This window comes from Malus sylvestris, chromosome 3, assembly GCF_916048215.2.
Source record: "Malus sylvestris chromosome 3, drMalSylv7.2, whole genome shotgun sequence".
Classification (NCBI taxonomy): domain Eukaryota; kingdom Viridiplantae; phylum Streptophyta; class Magnoliopsida; order Rosales; family Rosaceae; genus Malus; species Malus sylvestris.
The window spans coordinates 34,584,314-34,612,188 of NC_062262.1; the positions used below are offsets into that span (position 1 = coordinate 34,584,314).

At 40.5% G+C, this 27,875-nt stretch overlaps 5 protein-coding genes across 5 annotated transcripts; 2 read left to right on the forward strand and 3 right to left on the reverse strand.

Moving 5' to 3' along the window:
* Positions 1-9,484: 9,484 nt before the first annotated feature.
* LOC126614423 (probable galacturonosyltransferase-like 4) lies at positions 9,485-11,317 on the reverse strand. Its single transcript, XM_050282085.1, has one exon. The coding sequence runs from the start codon at positions 11,185-11,187 to the stop codon at positions 10,093-10,095; it is 1,095 nt and encodes a 364-aa protein (XP_050138042.1). The 5' UTR covers positions 11,188-11,317; the 3' UTR covers positions 9,485-10,092.
* A 672-nt stretch (positions 11,318-11,989) lies between these two features.
* On the forward strand, positions 11,990-14,450 carry LOC126615463 (exosome complex component RRP4 homolog). Its single transcript, XM_050283290.1, has 7 exons — positions 11,990-12,218; positions 12,343-12,444; positions 12,730-12,775; positions 12,906-12,995; positions 13,499-13,564; positions 13,661-13,726; positions 13,918-14,450. The coding sequence occupies exons 1-7, from the start codon at positions 12,064-12,066 to the stop codon at positions 14,365-14,367; spliced, it is 975 nt and encodes a 324-aa protein (XP_050139247.1). The 5' UTR covers positions 11,990-12,063; the 3' UTR covers positions 14,368-14,450.
* LOC126615465 (auxin-binding protein T85-like) lies at positions 14,371-16,519 on the reverse strand. The gene is made up of 5 exons (XM_050283292.1): positions 16,367-16,519; positions 15,528-15,634; positions 15,006-15,209; positions 14,860-14,927; positions 14,371-14,704 (listed from the first exon to the last, which is right to left on the reverse strand). Exons 1-5 carry the CDS (start codon positions 16,455-16,457, stop codon positions 14,593-14,595), a joined length of 582 nt encoding a protein of 193 aa, XP_050139249.1. The 5' UTR covers positions 16,458-16,519; the 3' UTR covers positions 14,371-14,592.
* A 130-nt stretch (positions 16,520-16,649) lies between these two features.
* LOC126615462 (transcription termination factor MTERF4, chloroplastic-like) lies at positions 16,650-18,995 on the forward strand. The gene is made up of 2 exons (XM_050283289.1): positions 16,650-16,808; positions 17,295-18,995. The coding sequence occupies exon 2, from the start codon at positions 17,323-17,325 to the stop codon at positions 18,886-18,888; it is 1,566 nt and encodes a 521-aa protein (XP_050139246.1). The 5' UTR covers positions 16,650-16,808; positions 17,295-17,322; the 3' UTR covers positions 18,889-18,995.
* Positions 18,996-19,403: 408 nt separating this feature from the next.
* LOC126615464 (protein RESISTANCE TO PHYTOPHTHORA 1, chloroplastic-like) lies at positions 19,404-21,416 on the reverse strand. Its single transcript, XM_050283291.1, has 4 exons — positions 21,080-21,416; positions 20,182-20,392; positions 19,919-20,088; positions 19,404-19,816 (listed from the first exon to the last, which is right to left on the reverse strand). Exons 1-4 carry the CDS (start codon positions 21,347-21,349, stop codon positions 19,790-19,792), a joined length of 678 nt encoding a protein of 225 aa, XP_050139248.1. The 5' UTR covers positions 21,350-21,416; the 3' UTR covers positions 19,404-19,789.
* Between the last annotated feature and the right edge of the window lie 6,459 nt (positions 21,417-27,875).

Below are 27,875 nucleotides of genomic sequence, written 5' to 3' on the forward strand. Positions count from 1 at the left end.
GTCGAAATAAAATGGCACATACTAAAAACGAGTCTGTATTTAACTGACTAATATATACGTATGATGTATAAATCGTAGCAAAAAATGCTAGAAAGACTACATTTTATAGACCACATTTAAATCATCGCTCTAATAGAGATGAGACACCAAATTTTATATGTAGGAGCATTACCCTAATCACAATTCCTAAGATTTGTTAAAAAGTTGTGTAGTGCAGGAGAAGCTTAATCGTAAGCAGCCTATCAGCTTTTGCCACAGGTTCTTCATGAGAAATTTTTAATTGTGATGGGAATACGGATGGTACACCACATGTTTTTATGTAAATGGTAGAAAATTTTAATTTTTAAGTTATCAACATTTTAACACACATATCCCACCATTTATATAGGGACACATGGTGTACCATCTCGTGTGACGGTCACATCAAATCTCTCATTCTTCACCTTCATTGTGAATAGCCTCGTTGCTAGACGCCATGTTAAGCAAGTAACGTTAGGTCATCCGATGCCTCAAGACGAACAGCCTATGGTTCCAGCTGCTAACCCTAATGGGGTTGAGACAACGTACCTTCACGAGGCTCGCCAAACGCCGGAGAAGGATTCAGGTATTCAGATTCAAGTTCACTCCAAGCAAACCGATGACGACGCAGATTGACAAGGTAGGTGAACCTGTGGAGGGCGATGTTTCCGGACACAAAGCAACCTGAAGAAGGTTTGGAGCATTGAGGATGTACCAAAACTAGATAAAGAGAAAAATGAGAAGAAGAAAGGAAATGGGTGCAATGAGTAGTGAAAAGTTGACACTAGTAATGGAGATAGAAGACGAAGATAAATGTGTTGAAAATGAGTTACACATTGATGGGATGAGAGATCTTGTATGTGCTTATAAGTAAGTTGGGCTACTCTCCATATTGTCAATTGGTTTTATGATAGAACTTCAACTTTCTTCAAAAGGATCAAAGATTGCTTTAAGGCGCGTAATACCACTTTTTCACATTGCTCCAAACATAAACGAAAAATCAAAAGCGTTTATTCATAGTAGAAAGGAAGCTATGAGGAGGAACAATGGCATTTAGTCGAGTAAGTCTTAGCCCTAGCTATATGTCATATATGGCGGTTGGCATGGTGGCTCGTCGGGCTGCAGTTCACACTGGGGTTGCAAGTTTCAATTACTGAGATTATTGGGTAGTCGCAGGAGCTTCCGAAAGGTGAAATAGCTATGCTCAAATGAGTCAAATCAATGTAACATGAGAATTTGCAGTCGGGTCCAAGGGGTGAACTAAAAATTGTCAAATTTGTTGTTCACTCAAATTACAACATTTGAATTTAGAACATTATGTGATTACGTCACTGTTATACTGAAAGTTTTTAAATTTCTCGATAAGAAGGCATTAGCTAAATTTGTTTAGTGTGACCATTTGATCCCCGAAACGAATTCATATCAACATTCAACATTGAAACCATGAGGAAAAAGAATCATATATAACAAAATAACAAAAATAAAAAATTGAAATGGTGGAGGATATATGAGGGAAAGTGTTATTCAAATACTTATTTTTACTTCTGACACACTTTTGTTAATTTTTTTATCATTGATCTTTTTCAATTTAACTCCGCCGTGTAAGTTTATCTTACATTACCGGTCCCAAGCCCGAATAAAGGAGGAGGGGGAGGGCGTCAGGTAGTCGACAGCCGGCACTCCATGATCACGTCGAATCCTTATGAAAATGAATCCAGAACGAAATCGCGCTAAAGCTAGGGCGTCACCCGTAAGTGGCGCGTTGTGTGGCCTGAGCATAGTGATAAGTGAGCAAGGGTCGCTGTATCTCCATCGGCACCCGGATGCAGTGTTAAATGAGCAAGGGGGCTATAGAAACTTCTTTTCGAACGACTCCACTCAAAGTTGTTTGGGAGCATATGCTCCTATCAACTTTACACGGGACACACAAAAGAAGTACTTTGATCCTATTAGACGGGGAAGGGTGAAAAAGCTAGGACAGAAGGGTAGAGTTCAAGAGAGCAAAATGCGTTTAGGAACGTGGAATATAGGAACCTTGACGGGAAAATCTATGGAAGTAGTAGAAGTTATGGTGAGGACAAGGATAAATATTATGTGCCTACAAGAAACTAAGTGGGTTGGTCGTAAGGCAAAGGATCTAGAAAACTCAGGGTTTAAACTATGGTATTCGGGCACAAATAGAACGAGAAACGGTGTTGGCATCATCGTGGACAAGACCTTGACACAAGATGTTGTAGATGTCAAGAGGGTAGGAGATAGAATCATGGCAATCAAGATTGTAATAGGACAAGAACTTATCAATGTGATTAGTGCGTACGCACCTCAAGTAGGGTTGGATACGAGTTCGAAGGAGAAATTTTGGGAAGACCTTGGAGACTTGGTGTAAGGAATTGCTCAGACAGAGAAGTTATTTATAGGAGGAGATTTAAATGGACACGTGGGCAGGGAGACAGGCAACTATGGAGGTTTTCATGGTGGCCATGGTTTTGGGGAGAGAAACGAGGATGGGGAAGCTATCTTGGATTTTGCAATGGCATATGATCTCTTCTTAGCCAACACCTTCTTTAAGAAGAGAGAAGAACATGTGATCACCTACAAGAGTGGGTCGTCAAAAACACAAATAGATTTTCTTCTAATGAGGAAAGGGGATCGTATAACTTGTAAGGATTGCAAAGTTATACCAGGAGAGAGCGTGGCTAATCAACATCGCTTGTTGGTGATGGATGTACATATCAAAAGAGTGAGAAAAAAGAACAAGACTTGGAAGTGCCCAAGGACTAGATGGTGGAATCTAAAAGAAGAAAAACAAGCCATTTTCAAAGAGAAAGTAATCACCCAGTATGTGTGGGATAAAGAGGGGGAAGCTAACCAAATGTGGGATTCCATGGCTAGTTGTATCCGAAAAGTAGCAAAAAAGGTATTAGGAGAGTCCAAGGGCTTTGCCTCACACCAAAAGGAATCTTGGTGGTGGAATGAGGAGGTACAAGCAAAGGTGAAGGCTATGAAGGAATGTTGTAAAGCCTTATACAAGGATATGACCGATGAAAATGGTGAAAGGTATAGAAAAGCGAAGCAAGAGGCGAAGAAAGCTGTGAGAGAAGCTAAGTTAGCGGCTTATGACGATATGTATAAGCGACTAGATACCAAAGAAGGAGAGTTGGATATCTATAAACTAGCTAGAACAAGGGACAAGAAGACAAGGGACCTAAACCAAGTGAGGTGCATCAAGGATGAGGATGGAAAGGTTCTTGCTACAGAGAACGCAGTTAAAGACATATGGAAAGGTTATTTTCATAATCTTTTCAATGAAGGACATGAAAGGAGTGCTTCTTTAGGGGAGTTGAGTAACTCAGAAGAGTGTAGAAACTACTCTTTTTATCGTAGAATCCGGAAGAAAGAAGTGTGTGTAGCTTTGAAGAAGATGAAGCATAGAAAAGCAGTAGGCCCAGACGATATACCAATCGAAGTGTGGAAAGTTTTGGGAGAGACAGGTATAACATGGCTCACTAACCTTTTCAATAGGATTTTGAAAACGAAGAAGATGCCAAATGAGTGGCAAATGAGCACTTTGGTGCCTATCTACAAGAATAAGGGCGATGTACAAAATTGCATGAACTATAGGGGTATTAAGCTAATGAGTCATACAATGAAGCTCTGGGAGAGAGTCATTGAGCATAGATTGAGGCAAGAGACACGGGTTTCGGACAACCAATTCGGGTTCATGCCAGGGCGCTCAACCATGGAGGCAATCTATCTCTTACGAAGATTGATGGAAAGATATAGAGATGGGAAAAAGGATTTACACATGGTCTTTATAGATTTGGAAAAAGCGTATGATAGGGTCCCAAGAGACATTCTTTGGAGGATTTTAGAGAAGAAAGGAGTACGAGTAGCATATATCCAAGCTATACAGGATATGTATGAAGGAGCAAAGACTGCCGTAAGAACTCATGAAGGACAAACCGAAAGCTTTCCCATAACTGTAGGATTACATCAAGGCTCATCCTTAAGTCCTTACCTTTTTGCGTTGGTAATGGATGAGTTAACAGGACATATTCAAGGTGATATTCCTTGGTGTATGCTTTTCGCAGACGATATAGTGTTGATAGATGAAACTCAGGAAGGGGTAAATGCAAAGCTTAACCTTTGGAGAGAAGTGTTGGAATCTAAAGGTCTTCGCCTAAGCCGATCAAAGACATAATATATGGAGTGCAAGTTCAGTGCAAATGGAGGCCAAAATGAGTTAGGGGTGAGGATCGGAGATCAAGAAATACCAAAGAGCGACCGTTTTCGTTACCTAGGATCTATCTTGCAAAAGAACGGAGAATTAGATGGAGATCTCAACCATAGAATACAAGCTGGATGGATGAAGTGGAAGAGTGCATCCGGCGTGTTGTGTGACCGCCGTATGCCACTGAAGCTCAAGGGAAAATTTTATAGGACGACAATAAGGCCGGCGATGCTGTATGGCACAGAATGTTGGGCGGTGAAGCATCAACACGTACACAAAATGAGTGTAGCGGAGATGAGGATGCTTCGTTGGATGTGTGGGCACACGAGAAAGGATAAGATTAGGAATGAGGATATCCGGGGTAAAGTAGGAGTATCCGAAATTGAAGGAAAGATGAGAGAAAATCGGTTACGGTGGTTTGGACATGTGCAAAGAATGCCTACTGACGCTCCGATTAGAAGATGCGACTATGGGACAGAGGTTCAGGGCCGAATGGGCAGAGGAAGACCTAGGAAAACTTTGGAAGAGACCCTAAGAAAAGACTTAGAGTACTTGGATCTAACGGAGGACATGACACAGGACAGAACACAATGGCGTTCTAAGATTCATATAGCCGATCCCACTCAGTGACTTGGATTTTCCAAGTCTCCAACCAAGAAGTTTTCCTCACTCGGGAAATTAAGGGAACACTACCTCAACCTATATGCTCCACTCACAAAGCTTCAACATACAAGCTTCAACAAAAGAAAATTCAAAGAACTTAGCGAAGAAGGCTTTGGTGTATTTAACACAATACGTTGAAATGAAGGAAAGCTTATTTATTGATATCCCCGATAAGTTACAAATATGTACATATACTTGAGTCAAAATAAACAAACAAGAGGGAGCCTTCACAAAGGTTGCTTAGGAGAAGTCTCAGCAGGCGGTAGAGCCCCAGAAAGAGAAGGCACCGGAGGAGGATCATTCGGAGCTTCAGTACTGGACAAAACCCTAGAAGGAGGAGGCATCAGAGGTTGATCATTTGGAGCTTCATTACGCGGTACAGCCCCAGAAGACGAAGGCAATAAATGCCTTTGGAACAAACCCACAAATCTCTGATGATCAAGTAAAACCTGACCATCAGATTCCTTCATCTGGTCAAGCTTCCTCTTCATGTTTGTAGCATAGTCATGTGCGAGCCGGTGCAACTGTTTATTCTCATGCTTGAGCCCTCTAATCTCCTGTTTGAGACTCATCACTTCAGCCGCCAATGATTCAACTTGGCGAGTTCGAGCAAATAGGCGTTGGGCCATATTAGACACAGAACCTGCACACTGAACACTGAGAGCCAGAGAATCCTTAACAGCCAACTCATCAGACCATTTGGAAAGTAGTCTGTTATCTTTGGGAGTGAGAAGGTTCCTGGCCACTACCGCAGCGGTCATATCATTCTTCATCACGGAATCCCCAACGGTAAGAGGACCAGTAGGGGAGACGAAGGATGGGCGCCATATGTTGTCTGGAGAAGGCGGGGCTGCCTCTTCAACAAGGTTCAAGTCAAAACGACGGTCGGAGGGGCCAGACATTTTCAAAGGTGTTGAAGAGAGAAGAGGTCGGACAAATCAAGATCTTAGAAGTGCAAGAATGGAGCTTCTACTGGTGGATATTCAAGTGTGCTTTGGAACTTAATGTCAGCCCCTATAAAAATCTGCACTCGACGAAGCTTCAGAAATCGAAGAGGCGCCTGCTCAGAAATCGAAGAGGCGTTTGCTTTCTCAAAAGCTGGGCTGCTCAGAGACCACGAGGGTCGATCTCAAAAATCGAAGAGGCGTTTGCTTTCTCAAAAGCTGGGCTGCTCAAAGACCACGAAGGCCGATCTCAGAAATCGAAGAGGCACCTACTTTTCCAGCCTTGTCAGCACCTGTCACACGCACACTCAGCTTTGCGGAAATTATGGGCATTCTGTCGAAGATTTCTGACGAAGTAGAAAGCACATGAATCGTACTGTTCAATCACCCACTTCCCACACGCAACAGTAGCTCATGGGTACCACAGATAACTTTGCCAAAGTTCTCTGACAAAGTTGAGACACGTGAAGCTTGCAGCTTCCACTACATCGCTCTGACCAAGAAGGGTAAAAGAATTGCAAAGAAACAACACTAACAAAGTTTAAACACGTAAATTTTGAAAGTCTAGCTACCATATTATTACCCACAAGGGTAAAGGAACAGTACCACTGCTGGATAATTGGAAAGTCCCGGTGTGTCAACCTCTGTACTTCGTGGCAAGGTAGACTAGCAAACATGCCCAACCTGTACTCACATTCGAGAAAACACTCCCAACAAGATTGCTTGCTCCAAAATCGAAGAGGCACCGCCCTCCGAATCTCGAGAGCCAGACTCCCAACATGATTACTTTCTCAAAAATCGAAGAGAGGGTAAAGGAACAGTACCACTGCTGGATAATTGGAAAGTCTCTCTGTGTCAACCTTTGTGCTTCGTGGCAAGGTAGACTAGCAAACATGCCCAACCTTTACTCACATTCGAGAAAACACTCCCAACAAGATTGCTTGCTCCAAAATCGAAGAGGCACCGCCCTCCGAATCTCGAGAGCCAGACTCCCAACATGATCACTTTCTTAAAAATCGAAGAGAGGGTAAAGGAACAGTACCACTGCTGGATAATTGGAAAGTCCCTGTGTGTCAACCTCTGTGCTTCGTGGCAAGGTAGACTAACAAACACGTCCAACCTTTACTCACATTCGAGAAAACACTCCCAACAAGATTGCTTGCTCCAAAATCGAAGAGGCACCGCCCTCCGAATCTCGAGAGCCAGACTCCCAACATGATTACTTTCTCAAAAATCGAAGAGACACCGCTCTCCGAATCTCGAGAGCCAGACCCCCAGCAGGATTGCTTTCTCAAAAATCGAAGAGGCATCGTTCTCCGAATCTCGAGAGCCAGATCCCCGACAGGATTGCTTGTTCGAAAATCGAAGAGGCACCACTTTCCTAACTTCAAGAGCTGGATCTCATTGGATAAAGCTTGTCTGTAATCTTCACACGCAACATCAGCTTTCCAGATACCACAGACCACTTTTTCAAAGTGCTCTGACAGAGTTAAAACATGTGAAGCTGGCAGCTCCCACTACCGTGCTATAACCAAGCAGGGTAAAGGAATAGCATTATTACTTGATGTTAGGGAGACTCCTATATATGTCGACCTCCATCCCTAACGGACAGGCAGACCTGCAAAAATGCTCAACCCTTTCTCTTATCTGAGAGGGCACTCCCAACGAAGCATTTCGAAATATTCAGCTTTCTTTCCCCCCGATAATACCTCTGTAAACAAGCTATACTAGAGCAAGAATATCTCATATCATCAGGGTTAAAAGCAAGAGTATCCCATATCATGTTTTTTCCCTGTCTTTTCCTTTGGCCTTGTTCTTACCTGCAAGACAAGGAGAAAGAGAGCAATCAGTCAGCACTTGGAATCAAGCTTCCAGCCAGGAACTGACTGCCTGGAACCCCTTACCTGATTACTTACCTGGCATTGCTCTCGAGTACTCATCTTCAACATCTTATGCTTCCAGGGAAGATACCGCATCTGCCTGAGGAACAAATAGGGCAAGTGAGAAGGATACAAGGAAGCATGTGGAGACAAGCGTAACAGCACACGTGCTGATACATCCACTACTCTGTCAAAAGCAAAAGTATCCCATATCAGCAGGGTCGAACGTACTCTAGATTTGATGGACTTGTTTTGACCCTCAAATTCTTCAGTCGGCCTTATACTCTGGAGGAAACCAGAAAACCCTCCAGCCCAGTTCAAGAATAAGCCTGTGGAAAGTTACTTCTTCAAAAGCAAAAGTATCCCATATCATCTCTCCTCATTTTTCTTCTCTTTATCCTTCATGCTGCCTGCAAGATAGGGAAAATGTGAACAATCAGCCGGAGCTCTGATTGCTTACCTTGTCTGTCACCTCTTTCAGCAGATCCTCTAGCTCGGCGACTTGGGGGACTCCTACTACATGGTTTGTATCGCGCTTGACCAAGCATGAAACTACAAGTAAGCTTCAAGTGAAATTGATACATTACCTTGTGCATCTCCACCAGTTACAGATACCACCCCTGGATGGAGGAAGAGTACTTCCAGAGAAGATGCCACATCTACCTATGAGACAGATAAGGCAAGTCAAGACGATACCACACTCCGGTACTTAGAAGTTTCGTGGCTACGAGATCATTCTCCCACAATATTTCCTAATGTCATTTGTACTAAATCATTCACTTGTACTCACTAAAGGAGAGCTTGAACCTATGTACTTGTGTAAACCCTTCACAATTAATGAGAACTCCTCTATTCTGTGGACGTAGCCAATCTAGGTGAACCACGTACATCTTGTGTTTGCTTTTGTGTAAACCCTTCACAATTAATGAGAACTCCTCTATTCCGTGGACGTAGCCAATCTGGGTGAACCACGTACATCTTGTGTTTGCTTTCCTATCTCTATCCATTTATATACTTATCCACACTAATGACCGGAGCAATCTAGCGAAGATCACAAAAAGTGACCGTTTTCGCTACCTAGGATCTATCTTGCAAGAGAACGGAGAATTAGATGGACATCTCAACCATAGAATACAAGCTGGATGGATGAAGTGTAGGAGTGCATCCGGCGTGTTGTGTGACCGTCGTAGGCCACTGAAGTTCAAGGGAAAATTTTATAGGACGACAATAAGGCCAGCGATGTTGTATGGCACAGAATGTTGGGCAGTGAAGCATCAACGTACACAAAATGGGTGTAGCGGAGATGAGGATGTTTCGTGGGATGTATGGGCACACGAGAAAGGATAAGATTGGGAATGAGGTTATCCGAGGTAAAGTAGGAGTAGCCAAAATTGAAGGAAATATGAGAGAAAATCGGTTCCGGTGGTTTGGACATGTGCAAAGAAGGCCTACTGACGCTCCGGTTCGAAAATGTGACTACGGGACAGAGGTTCAGGGCCGAAGGGGTAGAGGAAGACCCAGGAAAACTTTGGAATAGACCCTAAGAAAAGACTTGAGTACTTGGATCTAACGGAGGACATGACACAAAACCGAGCGCAATGGCGTTCTAGGATTCATATAGCCGACCCCACTTAGTGGGAAAAGGCTTTGTTGTTGTTGTTGTTGTTGTTGTTGTTGATCTTTTTCAATTTGTTTGATCTAATGGCCAAAAATTAAGAGGGGTGTGTGAGAAATAAAAATGATGTGTGGATAGCAATATATACCCTATCCAAGACTGGATATTTCTAATTGAATTACCAAATGACTCCCATCAAAATTTGGGAACTGGGAGCCTTGTTTGGTGGTAGAAAGAGTTAGTTTTTGATCAATTTTGGAGGCTCAATTGCTCATCATCTCATCAAACTATAAGATGCTACAAGAAGGTACAAGAAAAATTGTACCAAAAATGAAATAAGGAAAACAAAAATGTACCAACATATTGTTATACACTAAACTGGATATGGAGACATAATTCCATATTTAAACAAATAACGTTGAGGGCCGCCATAAAACTCCGGTAAGAGGATCTTCCGGTGGTCGAAAGCTATGCCGATAACATTTTCATCAGAAGAAGAAAAAATAACTCAAACACTGTGAAGTCTTCTTCCTCTGCCATGTGTTTCCTCCAAGTAAATATATGCCCTCCTTGCAATTAACCAGCCTTAGCCCAATCAATTTACTCACTAAAGTTTTACTTTTGTTTCTATACTTTTTCTTGCTTTGTTTTTCTTGGTCCCAGTGACCATTTTCTCACCTTCTTGCTCTTCTAGTTAATCAAACTCCCTATCCCCCCTGACCCAATTTTTTTACTCCAAAACTATTTTTCACCTTCTTGCCCTTCCCACACCGTTGATCTCATCATCTCTCGTTCTTCAAAATAATGAGTTGATGAACGGTAGAGATCATAAGGGGCCCACAGATGATCAACGGTGCAGGGCTTTCTTGAATCTAACCTCAACCAGGGCTTGCCCTTCCCACTCCAATGCAGCAAGCTTATAGGGCCAGGATGCAAACTCCTACACTTGCCTTCGAGATTATCCCCACCAAGTCCATGCTGGTTCCACCTGTGATGAACGGCCGTGATGTACCCAGCCAAAACCAACAAAAACGGCGGCAAAGACCCCAAATGGTAAATTCGCTTCTGCTTCTGCACTAGCATCCACTCCTCCATTTTCTTAGTGTACCCACCTTGTCTCCATTTATCCACGTCCACCACCATCACCCCTGTGTTGAAATAGCAAGGATTTCTGCCCTCAAACGTTTTGGACATTTCGTTGTCGGACCAGAACGATTCTGTGAAATATTGGGTGAAGTTTGCATGGCAATATTCTGGCGCTGCCAATACCTTGCCTTGCAAGTCAACCTTCCATAACTTTGCCACGTCATCCACAACCACAAGGTCCGAGTCTAGGTATAGAACCCTATTCACATCGACTGGGATTATGTCGGCTAGGTAAATACGTGCATAGTTTAAGGGTTGGTCCAAGGCTTGACGTATCGACTTTGATATTTTCCCACGTACCCTCTTCGAATCGAAGCGGTAGACGTTGAATTTGAGGTAGGGGAAGGTGGATTTGATGTTGGAGAGCACCTCGGGCTCGAGCCGTGCCCAGAGAAAGTGGAACTCGACAATCTCTGGGCACGTCGAGTGTTGCAGGATTGAAAGCACAGCCGACATGGTGCCTCTTAGGTAATTGGAGTCAAGTGTCATAGCGATGTGAATTTTCTTTGCATGCTCGCAAACATCCCCGTTTCGAAAAGCTGGAGCTTCTTGAAAGATGGCAACATCTGGAGAAATTTTCCGAATGATGCCAAGGCGGATGCCTGTGGTGGCGGCACCATGGGTGAGGCAGTGGAGGAAGATGAGGAGGAGGAGAGACAGGAGGCCATGAGATGTCGATGAGGTGGCCATCCTGCCCTTAATCGTAGAAGAAGGTGGTGGAGGCCCTGGAGGGGGTCAAGGAAGAAGAGGAGGACGAGGGAGAGTGGTAGCCATAGCTAGGCTGGTTGAGAGACGGTTTAGGGGAGAGGTTAGAGATTAATGATTGAAAACAAAAATTTAGGGGGAGGAGGGAGGTTGGTGGGATTGTGAGGAAGAGAATATTACTCGGAGGAAGAGAAGGGGATTTTATGTGTAAAAAGGGAAGGTTATTAGTTATGGTACGTAAGACCCCATGTCCCAAAATCAAGCATATATTACACACAAGTGAATAATAAGAAGCTTATTTATAATAAACTAAATTTTAATTTCTAAATAAAACTTAATTCTAATGAGTTAGGTCCAAATTCTAAAATTATAGAAAAACTCAAGCAGTAAAAAATAAACTTGAAAAACTATTATTTTCCAACAACTGAGAACCTCAACATCGGATTCATGAAAATCAAACTCAAAACAAGCATACTTCACTTACCCGTCCCTTGGGTTTTTTTTAGGGAGTTTTAACAAAATACTCCCGGTACTATTCACTTTTAACAAAAAATCACATTTTTACCTTTAACTGGCACTATTCATTATACCTTTAAAAATGGCTTTTCGTTAAAAGAAATTTTTTTCTAGACTTTTCGTTATTTTTTTATTTTTTTATAATATATTCCCAATTTATGTAAGTAAATATGTCAGAAACGAGGTCATCTAATGTGGGCTTATTTTCATTATTATTTAACTGGGCCTTAAAACGTGAGGCCCATTCATTGCCTCCAAATCCATGCAACGATCTGGGAACTCAGGCTAGGGTTCAGGGTTTTTCTCCTCTCTCTCTCTCTCTCTCTCTCTCCCACAGCGAGAAAGATGAAAGATTTACAGCTTTCGCTGAACCAAACCCAGAAGGTTCGGCTACAGAGAGCTCTCGAAAAGCTCGAGTCTTTGTCTTCAAAAGCCAATTCCAACGCCTCCGTCACCGTCGCGGACTCCATCCTCGTTAACTACGAAGACGGCCTTCTCAAGTACCCCTCTCTCTTTCTCTCTCTAGACTGCTCTGATTTGGTGATTTTTTACTTGGGTTTTCTACAAAATTTTATTTTATCTGCAAAATAATTTCTGGGTATCTCGGATTTCTTGTGCATTCAGGGGACATGGGACCTCTGAGGTCAATGGGGAAGTTGTTGCGACGGTTTGCGGCGTCGTCGAGAGAGTCAATAAGCTGGTTTATGTGCGTTCTTTAAGGCCCAGGTATTTTTTTTTTTTAACAAACGATATTATTTACAATAAGTAAGGAAATGATGGGCTAAGCCTTATAATGAGTTGGCAATAATTTGATTCAAATTTGCTTTTGGCGAGAATAGAACTTAAGACATCTAACTTACAAGTGAAAGTGAAGAGGAATACCACTAGACCGTAGAACTGGTAATTAAGTGTTTAATTATTTGGTTTTCTAAGAATTTGGAAGTTTTAGTTTTTTGTTAATTTTTTTATCATTGGCGCTTAATGAAATTTTCTTAATACGGAATTTGGTAGGTACAAACCAGAGGTTGGAGATATCATATTGGGGCGTGTAATTGAGGTAAAAAAAAGGAATGCTGAACTACCTTTCGATTAATTTTATCGAAGGTTTGATTATTGATGACTGATGATTCGCTTTATGTTGGTTTTTTGAATCTTTTTTTGTAATCTGAAGATTAATAATTGTGCAGGTTGCTCCGAAACGTTGGAGAGTGGAGATAAACTATAGCCATGATGCAGTGTTGATGCTTTCTTCAATGAACTTGCCCGACGGCATCCAGGTATGGCTGTTAGCCCAAGTTGGCAGCATGCATCAGTAGTGATAAGTTTCTTTTACCAGCTAACCATGAGATGGGACAATTGAATGCTAACTAGTTCGTTGTTCAGTACATTGTCCACGGTTTACTGTTATGTAACTTTGTTAGTGCCAAAGATAACCATGGGATGGGACAAAGGAATGCCATTTTTACAGTTGAACATATTTGACATGAATCATGGAATTCTGTTCTATGAATTCATACGGCTGTATTTGAATCTGTTAGATGATCTAGAATTCTCTTCGTATGAACTTTTGTTTGTCAATCTGAACGCTACAGAACCCTTTGATTTGTTATGTATTCTATCGGGTATTAATTTAGATAATTTGAACTCCTTTTCAATAGAAGTAGCGTATTTCTACCATTCGCTCTTGAAATGGAAACATGTTCGGATTCAATTTGGATTTTCCAGTAGTGTAAATTAGGGTTACAATCCCTCATTTAAGTTTCACTCTTTCAATTGCTAGAGGCGCCGAACTGCTCTGGATGAACTCAACATGCGCAGCATTTTTGAAGAGAATGATGTCATTTGTGTAAGTCATGTAACATGAATTACTTGCCTAATTGAATATAAAAAAAGGAGCAAATTAAGAATTGATCCATTGTTACAAATACTTTCCCTTTTCCAGGCCGAAGTTCGTGGTTTTCAACATGATGGTTTACATGTCCAAGCAAGAAGTCAGAAGTATGGAAAGGTTCGTCTTCTACATAATTTCTCAACTTTCAAAAGGATTTCTGATCATTTTGTTTGGTTGTTTTCAGTATTCGCTTCATCGTTGTTGCTTTCCTTTCAATTCTAACTTGCATTGCCTTTCTTGCGTCCATGGTCTTGTGATTATGTATTATTTGTTAGGATTTCTACCAATGACTGTAACCTGCTTCGCAGCTTGGAAGGGGTCAGTTGCTCACAGTTCCTTCTTATCTAGTGAAACGACGAAAGCAGCACTTCCATCATTTAGAAAACTACGGCATTGACCTGATACTAGGCTGTAATGGTTTCATCTGGGTTGGTAAACACGTTGAAGTTACCAATGATATGGTGGTGGATCCGAAGTCAGGACAAGATGGTTTCAAAGCCGATAAAAATTCCTTTAGTCCCGAAGATCAGGAGAAAAACTACACTCTCCAACAGACAAGAGAGAACATATGCAGGACCGCAAATGCTGTCCGCGTATTGTCTGCTTTAGGCTTCAATATTACCGTAGAAGTGATCATGGAGACGGTTGATTTGAGCAGTTGTATAAATGTTGCTATACATGAAATGCTTGGTGCAGAGTTTTGTGTTCTGGTTGCAGAGAAGGAGGCTGTACGCCGAAGCATGACTAAAAAGAAGTGACGATTTGTTGTCTAACGAATGTAATCTGTATCGTTTGAAATCTCAACGTGTGTATCACAATTTTCATCAGTCTTTCATCCCAATTACTCGCAGTTTTGCAAATTGCGAAATTCCGCTTACAAAACATATACGTACATTGAAATCAAAACTCTGTTCTCAATGTCTTTTTCGAACGATAATGAGACTAGATGATTTACAACGGTTGTTCGCGACGTTTCTAAGATATCATAGCTCATCCTTTGGTGGTGGTTCGACATCGAGGCATTCTTCATCCCAATAGTAGGGGTACCTTAACTTTGCTGCAGTGTGTGGCATGAACCAGTCCTGATACATGAACCTGAAACCAAGGGTAGAACTTAGAACAAATAACCCAGCATGAGAACGCGAAAGAACGCATCTGCATATCACGGCGCTCTATTTGTCCTGGTACTGAAGTTGAAGAAGCAATGGATGATATTAAACACAGAAGATGAAAGAAGGTAGTTTGCATACACTTTAACTGGCGGACGAGAGACGGTGACAAGTGCTTGCAAATCCTCATGTTCATTTGTATTCCGGACCTGCAAAGCAGTGTGTAAGTTGTGAATTGCATAGCGGAGAAAAATAAAACATATTAAGGGTAGAATGCTGAGGTTTACCTGGTGAACATCGTTAACAGGTATGTGAAATGTGCTATTTGCAAAGATAGAGAACTCCTGTGGCTTTCCAGGGAACTTCCCGTGCGAGCTCGGTGCAAGGTAGAGAGTTCCACTTCCCTTTAGGACAACAAAAACTTCTTCACAAGAATGCCTGTGTATTGGTGTGCCTGATCCTGGAGCAAATGTTTGTAGCCAAACCTCGACCTGTGAACCCAATAAATTGCATCATATATCAAGTCCCCCAAACGATTTCGCAAATTTATAACTTGTTTATCGCAAAATAAGATGTACAATCTCCAAGGCAGAGGAAAGAACGACAAGCTCAAAAACATCGGGTGGTTTAGATGATCGCGAATATACTTCTCAAAGTATCATCAACACGAACAAGTATATTATCGGACAACTTTCAGTTAAGTATTTTTGAAGATCGTAGTGCAAATCAAATGGTATTGTCCTCTAGGCCACCAAGATCACAAGAACAGTAAATTCTCAAAAACAACGGTGTAACGGTGCACCCAATACCTCTTTCAACCCATGCAAGAGCGAACCAGCAACAGTTGTGTGTGCCAAACCACCCCTTCCATAGTTATCCTGTGGAAGCTCACTGATATTTCTTACTATAGGTAACCCTGCATCGAATATATACCATTTCAGCAAAATAATAGTTAATTAATTGGGAACTTTAACGAAAAGCTCACGGTAATGTTCACTTTAACGAAAAAACACATTTTTATACTAAAAAGTCAATCATGATACTATTCATTTACCCTTTATTTTGTCTTTATTGTTAAAACTCAAAGTTTTCAAGCTATTTTCATTAGTTTATTAAGGGAACTTTAACGAAAAGTTTAATTCATATCATATTAAGCATATAAACCACAATCCGAAGGATATAAGAAAGTCGAAGATTTCACCATTTGGGCAAGCTAATTCTTCCCAAGAAACAACTAAAATATCAAGTTCAAGCGGAGAAGATAACAGAATCAAAGACCATTCGAAACACTAATCGTGAATCAAATGTTCATTAACCATAAAAATATACACTAGCAATAAAACAGTTAATTAGCTTAATCTATATCATTAATAAGCATGTTAGCCCACAACCCGAAGGTATAAGAAAGTGGAAGACTTCCCCATATGGGCAAGCTCAAAATTCCCAGAAAAAATACAGAATCAAACACCATCAGAGACATTAATCATGAATCAAACGCTGATTAACCATAAACCCATGATTAAGAAAACAACTGTCAATTCTTACCCAAAAAAATAGGAAAACAACTGTCAAGACTCTTTGATATAAAAAATGGAGATTTGAAGCACGAATTGTGTAAATTCATGAAAGATCAAGAAGGGACATTTACCTTTGAGTGAGCATTTGGAAGCTTCAGATATTGCAGAGAAGAACAGCAAGCTGAAGAAGAAAAAGATAGTAAGAGAAGAAGACCCTACCATTTTCTCGCTCCTTCCACAACTACTTTCTCTGCGTCTTTTTCATGAGGTGTGCCAAGTAATTTTATTTTCTAATTATTTGATGGGGGTGTTTTAGTCGTAGCATTCTGTTGGGTTTCCGCAGGCCCAAAAGCACTTTCAGGACCAAAAACACGTTCAGGCCCAAAAGCACTTTTATGGGATAAGGCGCACAAGACCAGTTCTCTTGCCAAAGGTTTAGGAGGAGGAGACGAGTGTTTACCCAGCTGCTGCTCTACTGAGCTGACTACCATTGTTGAGTCGGTCTCTCTCAGCTGCTCTCTGGATAAGCAGCTTACCCAATTCTCAGCCACAGCCAGCCAACTCCACGAACAGGTCAGCTTCTTCTTCTTCTTCTTCCTTCTCTGCAACTTTGTTCAAGTTAACGAGCATTTAGCTGACGAAAATGGAGATTAAATGAGAAATGGATAATTGGGTTTTCCCAAAAGTTTGTGTCTTGGGTGGCTTTTTACTGTCTGCTGAACTTTCTGCTGTCCGGCTTTTGCTACTGAAAAAAGCTAAATTCTTCGTATTATGTATTTTTGGATGTAAATGGTAGAACCCAAATTTTTTTTTTATGCCTACGGTATGAAAATTGTATTCCTTTTTATGTGTTTTTGTAGAAATTTGTCTCACAAATGAAAATTAAGCCTCTTTTGGTTGCTGAATTTCATTAGAATTTGTGAGTCCGTTATTCGAAAGGTAAGAAAATAACAAGATTATCATGTTGTATTAGTAGATTTTCTTTGATGAACAAGATTATCATGCTGTTCTCTGCTGTGTGCTATTTTGTATTTGAGCTATGCCTTTCGTTTTTCGCAGGCGTGTTGGTAGTTTTAAATCTGGAAGTATGAAGATTAGATGCTATGCTGGTATTACGAAACCCAGCTTTTTGCTTGTGCATTCAGAGTTACCGGCATTTACATCTCTTAAGCCCGAATTCGATTCTATATCCACGCTTTGCAACCGAGAGAAGTTGATTCGGTTGATAACAAGGTGTCAGTATTCTGTTTCTGGTAGAAGGTCAGAAAGCAGTTATAAGGATTCGTCGGTTTCAAATCCAAACACCACTCGTTTAGGTAGGAGAGAAAGAGGTTCTTCATCCTTATATAGTCGTCCTAGTCTGTTAGATATGAAGAATGAAAGGATGGAAAATCGTGCCCGGGTTTATGATTTCTTGCGAGGAATTGGTATTGTCCCTGATGAGCTTGATGGATTGGAGCTTCCTGTTACAGTCGAAGTTATGAGGGAACGTGTGGATTTTCTTCACAATCTGGGGCTTACAATCGAAGACATTAACAACTATCCACTTGTTCTAGGCTGCAGTGTGAAGAAAAACATGATTCCTGTGCTCGATTATCTTGGGAAGTTGGGTGTTAGGAAATCCACATTCACAGAGTTCTTGAGAAGATATCCACAAGTCCTGCATGCTAGTGTTGTTATTGACCTTTCACCAGTGGTCAAGTATCTTCAAGGAATGGATATCAAACCCGATGACATTCCTCGGGTTCTTGAGAAATATCCAGAAGTGCTGGGATTCAAGCTTGAGGGGACCATGAGCACTTCAGTGGCTTACTTAGTTGGAATTGGGGTTGCAAGAAGGGAGATTGGCGGAGTTTTAACTAGATACCCGGAGATTTTAGGGATGCGTGTTGGTAGGGTGATCAAGCCGTTTGTTGAGTATCTTGAAAAGTTGGGTATTCCAATACTAGGTGTGGCTAGGCTGATAGAAAGGCGGCCTCACATCCTTGGGTTTGGATTGGAGGAGAGGGTGAAACCGAATATTCAATCCCTTTTGGAGTTTTGCGTTCGAGAAGAATCACTTGCTTCTGTAGTGGCACAATATCCTGAGATCATAGGAATTGATCTCAAGTCTAAGCTTCTCAGTCAACAAAGTTCACTCAAGTCGGTAATTGATTTGGATCCCGAGGACTTTGGCAGAGTTGTTGAGAAGATGCCTCAGGTTGTTAGCCTCAGTGATAGACCTATGATGAAGCATGTCGATTTCCTTAGGAATTGTGGATTTTCCTTGGAGCAAGTGAGGAAGATTGTCGTCGGGTGTCCCCAGTTGCTTGCCTTGAATCTCGACATCATGAAACTCAGCTTCGATTTCTTTCAAACAGAGATGCAAAGGCCTTTGGATGACTTGGTTGCTTTCCCAGCATTCTTTACTTATGGTCTGGATTCGACCATAAAACCAAGACATAAGATGGTTTCAAAGAAAGGGTTGAAATGCTCCCTCGGATGGCTTCTCAACTGCTCCGATGAAAAGTTTGCGCAACGAATGGACTACGACACTATTGACATGGAGGAGATGGAATCATTACCGTCATTTAATATGAATACGCTCACAGAACCAAGGAGCGACAATTCAGGTTCTGACTACGATGATGATAGCGATGATGATTATGTATAGAAATAGAATGATCACTCAACCTTCAATTTGGCTTTTCAAATTGGGGTTTCCAGTAGAGTTTTGTGGATGTTATATTGTGAAAGTAAATTTATTTATTTGAAGTATTACACACTTTTTCTTTTTTGGCAAGTACTTGTGATGTTAGGCCTCATTTGGCAGCCTGTATAAGGGATCAGATAGGATAGTTAATATGATTCCGGGTGTTTGGTGCAATTCAGTACTAAATAGTACCCGTATTACTTATACTGGGCCCACACATTTACATGTGCTAATGTAGCAAGAATGTAAAGGAAGAGGAAGAGGCTAGAAACCGAGTCCGAATTTGCTCACTAACCTTCTTAAAGCGCACCGCGTGTTCAGAGTATTGTGTTCACGAGTATTTTGTTAGTTCGACGATGGATTTTTCTTCATTGATGGGGTAAATTTTTGAGTTTTTCTACTCAAACACCAAATTCGTCTTGAGTTTGATCGTGAACTTAAGCAGAGCACATTTCTGGTGAGGACAAGGGAGCAAATTGATGCGGTAACTTTCTGAGATTCCAATAGAAGTACGAATGACATTGTTATGTTGTTGCAAGAACAACAGCGAAACGATTCAGTATTTCTATGTACAAAACTACAAATTTATCATTTCATAACTTTTGTTCAACTATATTTTCTCTTGTCAATATCCATCCTATATGAATAAGATCGCCGGAACATGAACGAATGCGTCCATTATCGCGACATTTCCCCAAAGTCTGACGGTGGCTTTGGCTCCTGCAGGCTGCAAGTGAGGCAAGCACCATTTTGTTCATGTAAATGTACAAGCTCTCTTCATACTTTCGAGCCATCAGCATCGAGAAACCTCGTATAATCGTGTGCCTATCGATTCATCTGAAAAAGCAAGCTACTTGGATTCCTAGTCTTTTGTTTGCAGCCAACCAAGCTGTAGGAACAGAATGTATGTTACTAACTATATCAGCAGAGAAATATCACAAATTATACAAAGGAATGCCTAAAGTAAACATCTGAATCTCAGATCACGTACCTTCCACGCATACATGGCGAAAAAGGCTACGGTATCAGCAGACCAAACGACAGCAAAGGACTTAATAAAGAATGGGATTGTAACATTGAGTAACGGGACGAGGAGGAAGAGATAGTTTAGAGCTTCCTTCTCATTTTTCGAGCAGTCTCGTGCGCGCAGTGAAGGAATTGCTGCAAAATTAGAAGGTTAAATTCTTTGTTCAATTAGTATATCTTTACCACATAGGAAACTTTGCAGGTAAATTTATAGGGGGGATAACTTACTAAACATCCAAATGGACCACATTCCCATTAATCTCCATATGTCTGGTTCATTTGACGGAAAGATGAGATTGAAGGACAGAACTCCGCCTAGCAGCATGGAGGCGTAGGCTTGAACCTCGAAGACAGTGTACAAAGTGCTGCCTGGCACGGCAGGGTTTTTGGAAGCCGTGGAAGCCCTTGGTGCAAAGGTTGCAGCAGTCTTCTGAACAACCTGTTTGTTACAAGAAATGGAAGTATAACGTTGTGAGAAATCGAACAGACTAGTATTCTATCTGCAAAACAAAAAGGAATGCAGGTCAGTAAACTACGTTCGAAAACAATAGCCGAAATCAGACTATTCTCCAATGTACATTACTTGTTAGCTTCTTCTACTAGCTCAGTTCTTTGTTCATGTTTCTGGTACTGGTTGTTAATCACAAGTCTACTCCACAACTCAATTCGATCACCCGAATCCAACTCAACTCGATTCATAATCCCACATTAGGCTCACTAAAACACACATTAAACTAACTCTAAATCATATCTTGCAAATTGCCACTGACTCAACTCTATAAGTTGCGGCGTTTTATGCAAAAGGCTTCGATGCTTAACACGCCCCAACCCCGATATCTCCAAATACCAGGATGGGCACGTGTCATCCAGGTGTCATTTGGATATCTGGATTGGGGCGTGTCAATGCTACTAGTAGCGGACACTCATTCTAATGCCATGCCACATTAGAACGTGAGCATGGAAATTTTTTCTCGATGCGGGATTCACACTCTCAACAGCCCGCTTAACGTAATATTTCCGTTTTCACTACCCAATTTTGCAATTCACGAGAAAATTTACAAACAAAGTCTTATGAACAAATTGCAATTCAGGACACCCATCTGAACAAAAAGCTTTAAAATCCGACCTTTTTGAGGTCCTTGTCGAGTGGAGAAGCAGCAGCAGCAGGGAAAGTGGAGGATTTTCCGGCTTCGCGTGGCTCGGCTTTTTCCACCTCTTCCTTTGGTTCCTCCACTGCTGCCTGAGCATTCAGCTCATTGGCATTGGCATAAAGTCTGAAGAAAATTTTGGCGGGAACTGGAGAATTGCAGGGTGAAACGTGTCTCTGGTTCGAAACGGTGGAAGGATACCTTGAAACTTGGAGGTTGCAGAGAGACGTTGAAGTTAAGGTGTTCATGTTTGAACACTTTCTCTCTCTGCTGATAAGATTTTTATTGAAAATTCAACAACAAAATGGTGTGAGGAAAAACAGAGAGAGATAAGAAATTTGAGGCAGGGAAGAAAGAGATGTTGGACAGCATTTGGGCCTCACTGAATGGAGAGTTCTGGCCCATATTATTGATTGGTTTGGGCCTTACATTGTATCATTGAACAATTGGGTGATATATGGCACAGATATACCGTTCGTCAGTGTGATGTTCTTTGTTAACGACACAATGTCATATAGAGTGAAACTTACATATAGGGTGACACGCCCCGATCCTAATATTCCCAGAATACCTAGATAGGCACGTGTTGGCCGACACCCGAGGGTGACGAAAGTTATTTCTTAAGTGCAAATGCTGAGAATAAAGGATGGATAAGACTTATAAATATAAAAGAATCAAGAATATGCATTTAAGGAACGTATTCAAAGCATACAACTAACTAAAACACCGAAAGAAATAATATAAAATTGAAAGAAACAAAGGATGGATCCTACACCGAGAGGACTCGAAGATACCGATGCGGAAATGCCTATATGTCAAGATTGTATGTCTCGATTCTAAGCCATGAAGGGGGCGCAAAACAAACATAAGTGGACCAATTTGATATATAAATAGGAAAACAATTATTAACGTACTAACCCCCAGGTTTTATGAAAACACATATATATCATGATAAACATAGGTTTTCCGAAACCTAGCATGCCGTGCAGTGTCTCAAATCATAACTTGTATATATAATAATCACTAGTGAATTGTCCGATAACCCCCAGGCCCCATGCCATCTCCCCGTCTCTGAGCATACAGTCAGAGGAAAATACACTTTAGGCCCCATGCCGGCACTGTCCCTGTGCTAAATAGCCAGAGGAAACACACTCCAGGCCATATGCCAACACCAAACCGTCACCCGAAACAGACCAGAATCTATCTCTACGTCCCGTAGCATAAAGGACCACTAGGTAAGTACAAAATCATTGAACATATATATATATATATATATATATATATATATATATTGAAAAGCAACTTCATAGTATAAAGTCATTCATCATCTATACTATAAAGAAGTATTCTAATCATGTTCTAAATATCATATCGTCATTCATCGGATATTCTATAAGAACACGGGTTATAGGAAAAATAGTAATAATTCAAACTAGCCTCAGTAAGCATGTTATCTCAAAGCATTTCATAGAACATAATCATCAAATCATACTTTTCATGTATGCATTTCTACTATCAAAACATGCATTTTAGAAGGGGTCCACTCACAGTACTTTGCCGTCGAAAAGTCACACAGCTAGCAAAGACAGAAACGCCACTATAATTGCCCCTAACCAATGTCTTAAATGCCAATAATATCAGCGATATTTAGCTGATATTATTGATTTTTCACGTTACCGATATTTTAATAGGTATCCAACGGGTTTTCATCAAAATATCGCGATATAATCGATAATATCGCGATATTTTGGAAATGTGCTAATCGGAGAAGAACGCCGGAGCTTCTACAGCTCCGACCGACTGTAAAAAAGCACCCTAGACTCCGATCTAGGTATCAAAATGAAATAGAAGACGAGATGAATGTTTTTATAAATTTCGTTTGCCGTGAAACGGTCGAAGGTGTTTGAAAAGTTTGTCAACACTCACGGCCTCGCCGGAGATGGATGTGCCTATTCCCGAGCCGATTTAGTCCTAAAAACCTTGCAAAAACACGATTTTGAACTTAAATTTCACATATAAGCTTCAATCTAGAACAGAAAGAGGCAAACCCGAAGCTTACCTAACTAGAGACGAGAAGGAGAAGGAGAAAGACGAGGTTGCTGATGATGATGGGTGTCTTCCTGAAGCAGGTGCGATGGTGTGCGTGTGTGTGTGTGGGTCTCGGACCCTCGGTGCAGAGAGAAATGAGAGAGACGGCGCCGACGAGGGAGGAGCAGAAGGCGATGTAGGAGAAGGATCGAGAGACCTTGGGTCTCTGTGCGTGTGTGTGGAAAAAGTATTGAGAGACCTTGGGTCTCTGTGTGTGTGTGTGTGTGTGAGAGAATGGAAAAGGGGGAGAAGGGAGCTCAGAGAAGAGAGAAGGATCGAGAGAGAGACTGTCTGCGTGTGATGTCTGTGTGCGTGTGTGATCTCTGTGTGCGTGTGTGGTGGCGTGTCTGTGTATGTGTGTGGTTGGGTCATCTAACTCACCTGACAACTTTTACAATCAATTTTTACAATTTCAAACCATGGACAAAAATAATAATGCTTTCATAATGAAACCGTGTGCCACTGTGAGTCTGTGATATTTTTTCACATTCAAAACCGTGTGCCACTGTCTGTGATATTCTTTCACATTCTCTATCCTTCATATCCCATTCCTGTTGGGATGGAATCGAGCGATTCATGGAAACAATTCGAGACTTAATCTTCAAATGATTTTGCTTATGGACAACGTCAACCAATCTCGGATCCATATGGGTGGCATGTTAACAATTACATGCAAAACTATTTGGGGGATTTATCATTTGATAACTACTCTTCACAATACACTCACTCTACACATAGAGATGATGAAGATAGTGAAAATTTTGAACCTCATAGGAACTCTATGTGGTACTAAGTCACTCATGTATCTTACCATGCAATATATAAAGTGTAAAATATTGTACTAATTCATTATATATAAACATATTGTACTAATTCATTATATATAAACGATTATGGTGTGTTTAAATTTCTTTTATTAATTACTACATATTTTATACACTCACAATGTTTGCCAGCTCGCTATATAATCAACTTGATAATGTTAAATCCATCATGCAATGCATTTCAATCCATTTTTATGATAAACTAATAGATAATTGACTAAATAAACATCCTGCAAAGTTTCAATAAAAAATTTCAAGTTTTTTTTTTTACAATTTCCGTGGTTTCCATATTATTTTTATCGATATCGATAATATCCCGATATTTCCATCGATATTTCCGTGTTTTCGGATTACCGATATTTCCGATATCATCGATATTTAATACCTTGCCCCTAAGCACATAAAAAGTCCAATAAATAAAACTATATAATAGCAATTGAATTTGGGAAAACAGACATTGGAAACGGATTCAGAACGTCGAATTACCCTAAAAAGGGTCTCGTTTAAACTTCGTAAAAGTCGATAGAATGTTCCTAGAATATTCCCTGACGGAATATTTCCCATAGGGTTAAGGGTTTAGGGTAATGGGGTTTAAAGGGTTGGCTTAGGATGGGCCTAAGGCCCTAAAGGAAAATGGCCTAAAGGTCTTTAGGGTTTTTAAAATCAATTTAATAAACAAAAATATTTAAAAAGGTTGGGGTTGGGCTTAGGGCCCCCAAACAGCTATAGCCCAAAGGCATTAAGCCTAAGGGTTTTTGGGTTCTAGAGAGGACAGGCCTATGGCCCTAAATAAAACAGCCTAAAGGCTTTTTTATTAAACCAATTAAAATTAAAACAAAATAAATAAAAAAAAAAGAAAATGGTGGAAAGGGAACTGGGGGAAACAAAACAGCACCATTTAAGATCCAAAAACCATTTTAAAAGCAAGATAATCTTAAGCTTAGTGAAAATACAATTTAAATTAGGGGTGGGTGTAACATAGGGTGGTTATATACATACACGGCGTTTTACATTTCATACACCCCTCTCAATCTTCAACCGTCATATCAAATGAATTGAAGATGATCAAATAACATAAATTAATAAAGGGTGTATGAATAGCACGGAATTGGATCCTCTCCTGAGCCCAAGGAGAGGATCCTCCTGACCAAGGAACGTGGGCTGTTGGATTTTCATCCAACGACTATAATTATTATAACTTTAAAAGGACCCTCCATGTTTGTAACCGTTGGATGAAAATCCAACGACCCACTTTCCTTGGTCAAGAGGATCCTCTCCTTGGGCTCAAGAGAGGATCCTCTCCTTGGGCTCAAGAGAGGATCCAATTCCGAATAGCACCACCCACACATATCATTGTATTATTAACATGGGACAAAATGATGTCAATGTACATGTGTCATCTAAGTTCTTCTCGCACCTCAAAGTGCAAAAAAACTCATGTGCCCGATATGAAGGATTTATTTTTAAAAACATGTTCATTTGAGCAACATCATATAGCATGCAATTAACAATTAAAAGGCGGAATCATGCTTGCATGCACTAAAAAACAAAACATTACCATGAAATTCAAAGCCTAGTAGATTGGTGAACCAATAATCATCTCAAAACAAAGTGAGTTGAAATTATTACCTTTGTAGATTCCTCTTTGCATAAGCAAAGGCTAATCACCCAAAGAGATAGGGCCTTCATTCCTTGCTTCTTAGATCCATGGATTTGGATGGAAAATAGGTTTCTCCAAGTTCCCAAAATAGGGAACCTCTAAGTCTCTTCACCAAGGTTTGATTGTAGAAGAAATGAGTGACCTTGGAGTAGTAGGATTGCTAGATGTACCCTCCAAGGTGTTGGCCTCTTTAGAGAGAAAATGGAGAGACAATTCTCACCAATTTTCCCCCAAAATAAACCCTTAATTTTTCCTTAATGAATTTTGGCTATAAAGTCATTTATATAGTCACTTCTTTAAGTAACCTAAACAACCAAAACCCTAATTCATCTAATATGGCCGGCCATTTAGGGATGTTTGGGCTTTTGGGCTTTAATGAATCTTTATTCATTAAATTGTCATACAATTTAAGTTAATGGGCTTGACGTTCGAAGCCCATTGGGCCTTAAGGTCCAAAACTATCCCGAAGTCTTTAACGAACTTATTCGTTTGATTAATTAACATATTAATTAATCCTTGCCATAAATAAATGATTAAACCATTTAATCATTCTTACTCATTTCCGTTTAATCTCCAATCTCTACCTTTTACGGTGTGCGATCCATTAGGTTCCTTTTAGCGAGGTAGTGGGCGATTAAAACCATTTTACATCGATTGTGAATTGAAACTATTTTCAATTCTCCCTTTAGTGATTACACACGTTTAGGGCTTCCACAAACCATGAGTGACACCTAGCAGCATATCATGGTTACCCAAGCTAATCAGAAGAGGTGGAGAACCTATTCAGTTCGGGATTACAAATGCAATACGGTCCTTCTCTAATCTAATACTCTTGACCACATTGTTTGGTATGATAGTTTATTTACTCATGTCTACTATCCAATGTGAATCGTTTGCTTATATGATTTCCTTGAATGTGATTTGGAACGCATTCCCCAATCTCATTCATACTCTGGCCAGAGATTCCAAATCATATCATAGAGTATTCTCCCTCAACTGTTTGAAGGTTAGAGATCCCTTGTTGCGCATTCACTTGTCTCCATAGCTAAGTGGCTTAACCCCAACGATGCCGTGACACCCCGAGGGGGTGAATTAGACATAATCAAAGATTAAGGACTTAACCACAAGACAACTGTGATGCCTCAGGTCAAAGGACTACTTTGCATTATCCCAACCATGAGTTCTCATGTGACATGGAATATAAGAACTCTTCGTTGATCACGTTCAGTGAACTCATTCTCTTATTGAGCACCTACGTACTTGTCTTGATGTCACACACACCAATGACTCGAGACTAGTCACTCTCCCTGAGAGAAGACACAGTACGTACTGATCTTAACGGACTGTCAATGCCCAATTAGTAATCCTATGATCAGGAACATTTAGGATGTGTCTACGAAAGAATGGTCTCATTAATCTAACTTCATTAGATTGCATTCTCCCAATCACATATTCCTTGGACTTTATCGTTTAAGCATATAACATTTATATGAGACGGCTCAAACAATAATCTTTGCCCTTTATATGTTAAACTAGATTAGTTTAACATTTGAAATGTCCGTAAAGTATCATCATGTGATTGGTTTTAGGGCACATTTCCAACAATCTCCCACTTGCACTAGAGTCAATCAGCATTGGTCATCAGTGATGATACCTCTTCTGTAGTCATTTCATAAATGGCTGAAAAGTAGGCCTAGACAATGGATATCTATATGTTATCCATAGAAACAACGTTTGAGAATAACAACGTCACCATTATACATGATTCTCAATCATGTGGTTCAGTCTCTCATTTGTGTTCGGATCTTGATGAGACCTTGATTCCCAGGCTTGAGCTATCGCCCCATTAGTGTCATACACTTTCTGGTTGGAATCGAATAGAGAGTTCATAAATGAACTTTCCCATCCAAACAACATTGTTGTAAACTTCTTATATGGCAATATATTTTGCATTCATAATGGAACACACTAAAGTCATTACTTTAATGTTTCCATTCAAATATCTCTTTAGTCATAATAAAGAGATATCTGTTTATCTCTTCATTCACAATGGAGAAACATCTAATGATGGATTAGATTCATAATCTAATACATTTACGCTTCCATTACGTTACTCTAATTCTTCCTCGATCTTTGAGGAATTTATCCTTTAGTATTTCTTAAATACTTAATGACTCACTTGACAGTTGCCATGGTTCTGAT

Bases quoted from the DNA above. Each gene is read 5' to 3' on its own strand.
- LOC126615464 (XM_050283291.1), bottom strand. From the start codon at position 21,349: ATGAACACCTTAACTTCAACGTCTCTCTGCAACCTCCAAGTTTCAAGG. The intron at 20,393-21,079 runs GTCGGATTTTAA...TGTAACAAACAG, and splicing joins TCGACAAGGACCTCAAAAAG to GTTGTTCAGAAGACTGCTGC. The intron at 20,089-20,181 runs GTAAGTTATCCC...CTAATTTTGCAG, and splicing joins GTGGTCCATTTGGATGTTTA to CAATTCCTTCACTGCGCGCA.
- LOC126615462 (XM_050283289.1), top strand. From the start codon at position 17,323: ATGAAGATTAGATGCTATGCTGGTATTACGAAACCCAGCTTTTTGCTT.
- LOC126615463 (XM_050283290.1), top strand. From the start codon at position 12,064: ATGAAAGATTTACAGCTTTCGCTGAACCAAACCCAGAAGGTTCGGCTA. The intron at 12,445-12,729 runs GTATTTTTTTTT...GGAATTTGGTAG, and splicing joins GTGCGTTCTTTAAGGCCCAG to GTACAAACCAGAGGTTGGAG. The intron at 13,727-13,917 runs GTTCGTCTTCTA...CCTGCTTCGCAG, and splicing joins GAAGTCAGAAGTATGGAAAG to CTTGGAAGGGGTCAGTTGCT.
- LOC126614423 (XM_050282085.1), bottom strand. From the start codon at position 11,187: ATGGCCACCTCATCGACATCTCATGGCCTCCTGTCTCTCCTCCTCCTC.
- LOC126615465 (XM_050283292.1), bottom strand. From the start codon at position 16,457: ATGGTAGGGTCTTCTTCTCTTACTATCTTTTTCTTCTTCAGCTTGCTG. The intron at 15,210-15,527 runs GTATTGGGTGCA...TTGGGTTCACAG, and splicing joins TCTTGCATGGGTTGAAAGAG to GTCGAGGTTTGGCTACAAAC. The intron at 14,928-15,005 runs GTAAACCTCAGC...ACTGCTTTGCAG, and splicing joins CTGTTAACGATGTTCACCAG to GTCCGGAATACAAATGAACA.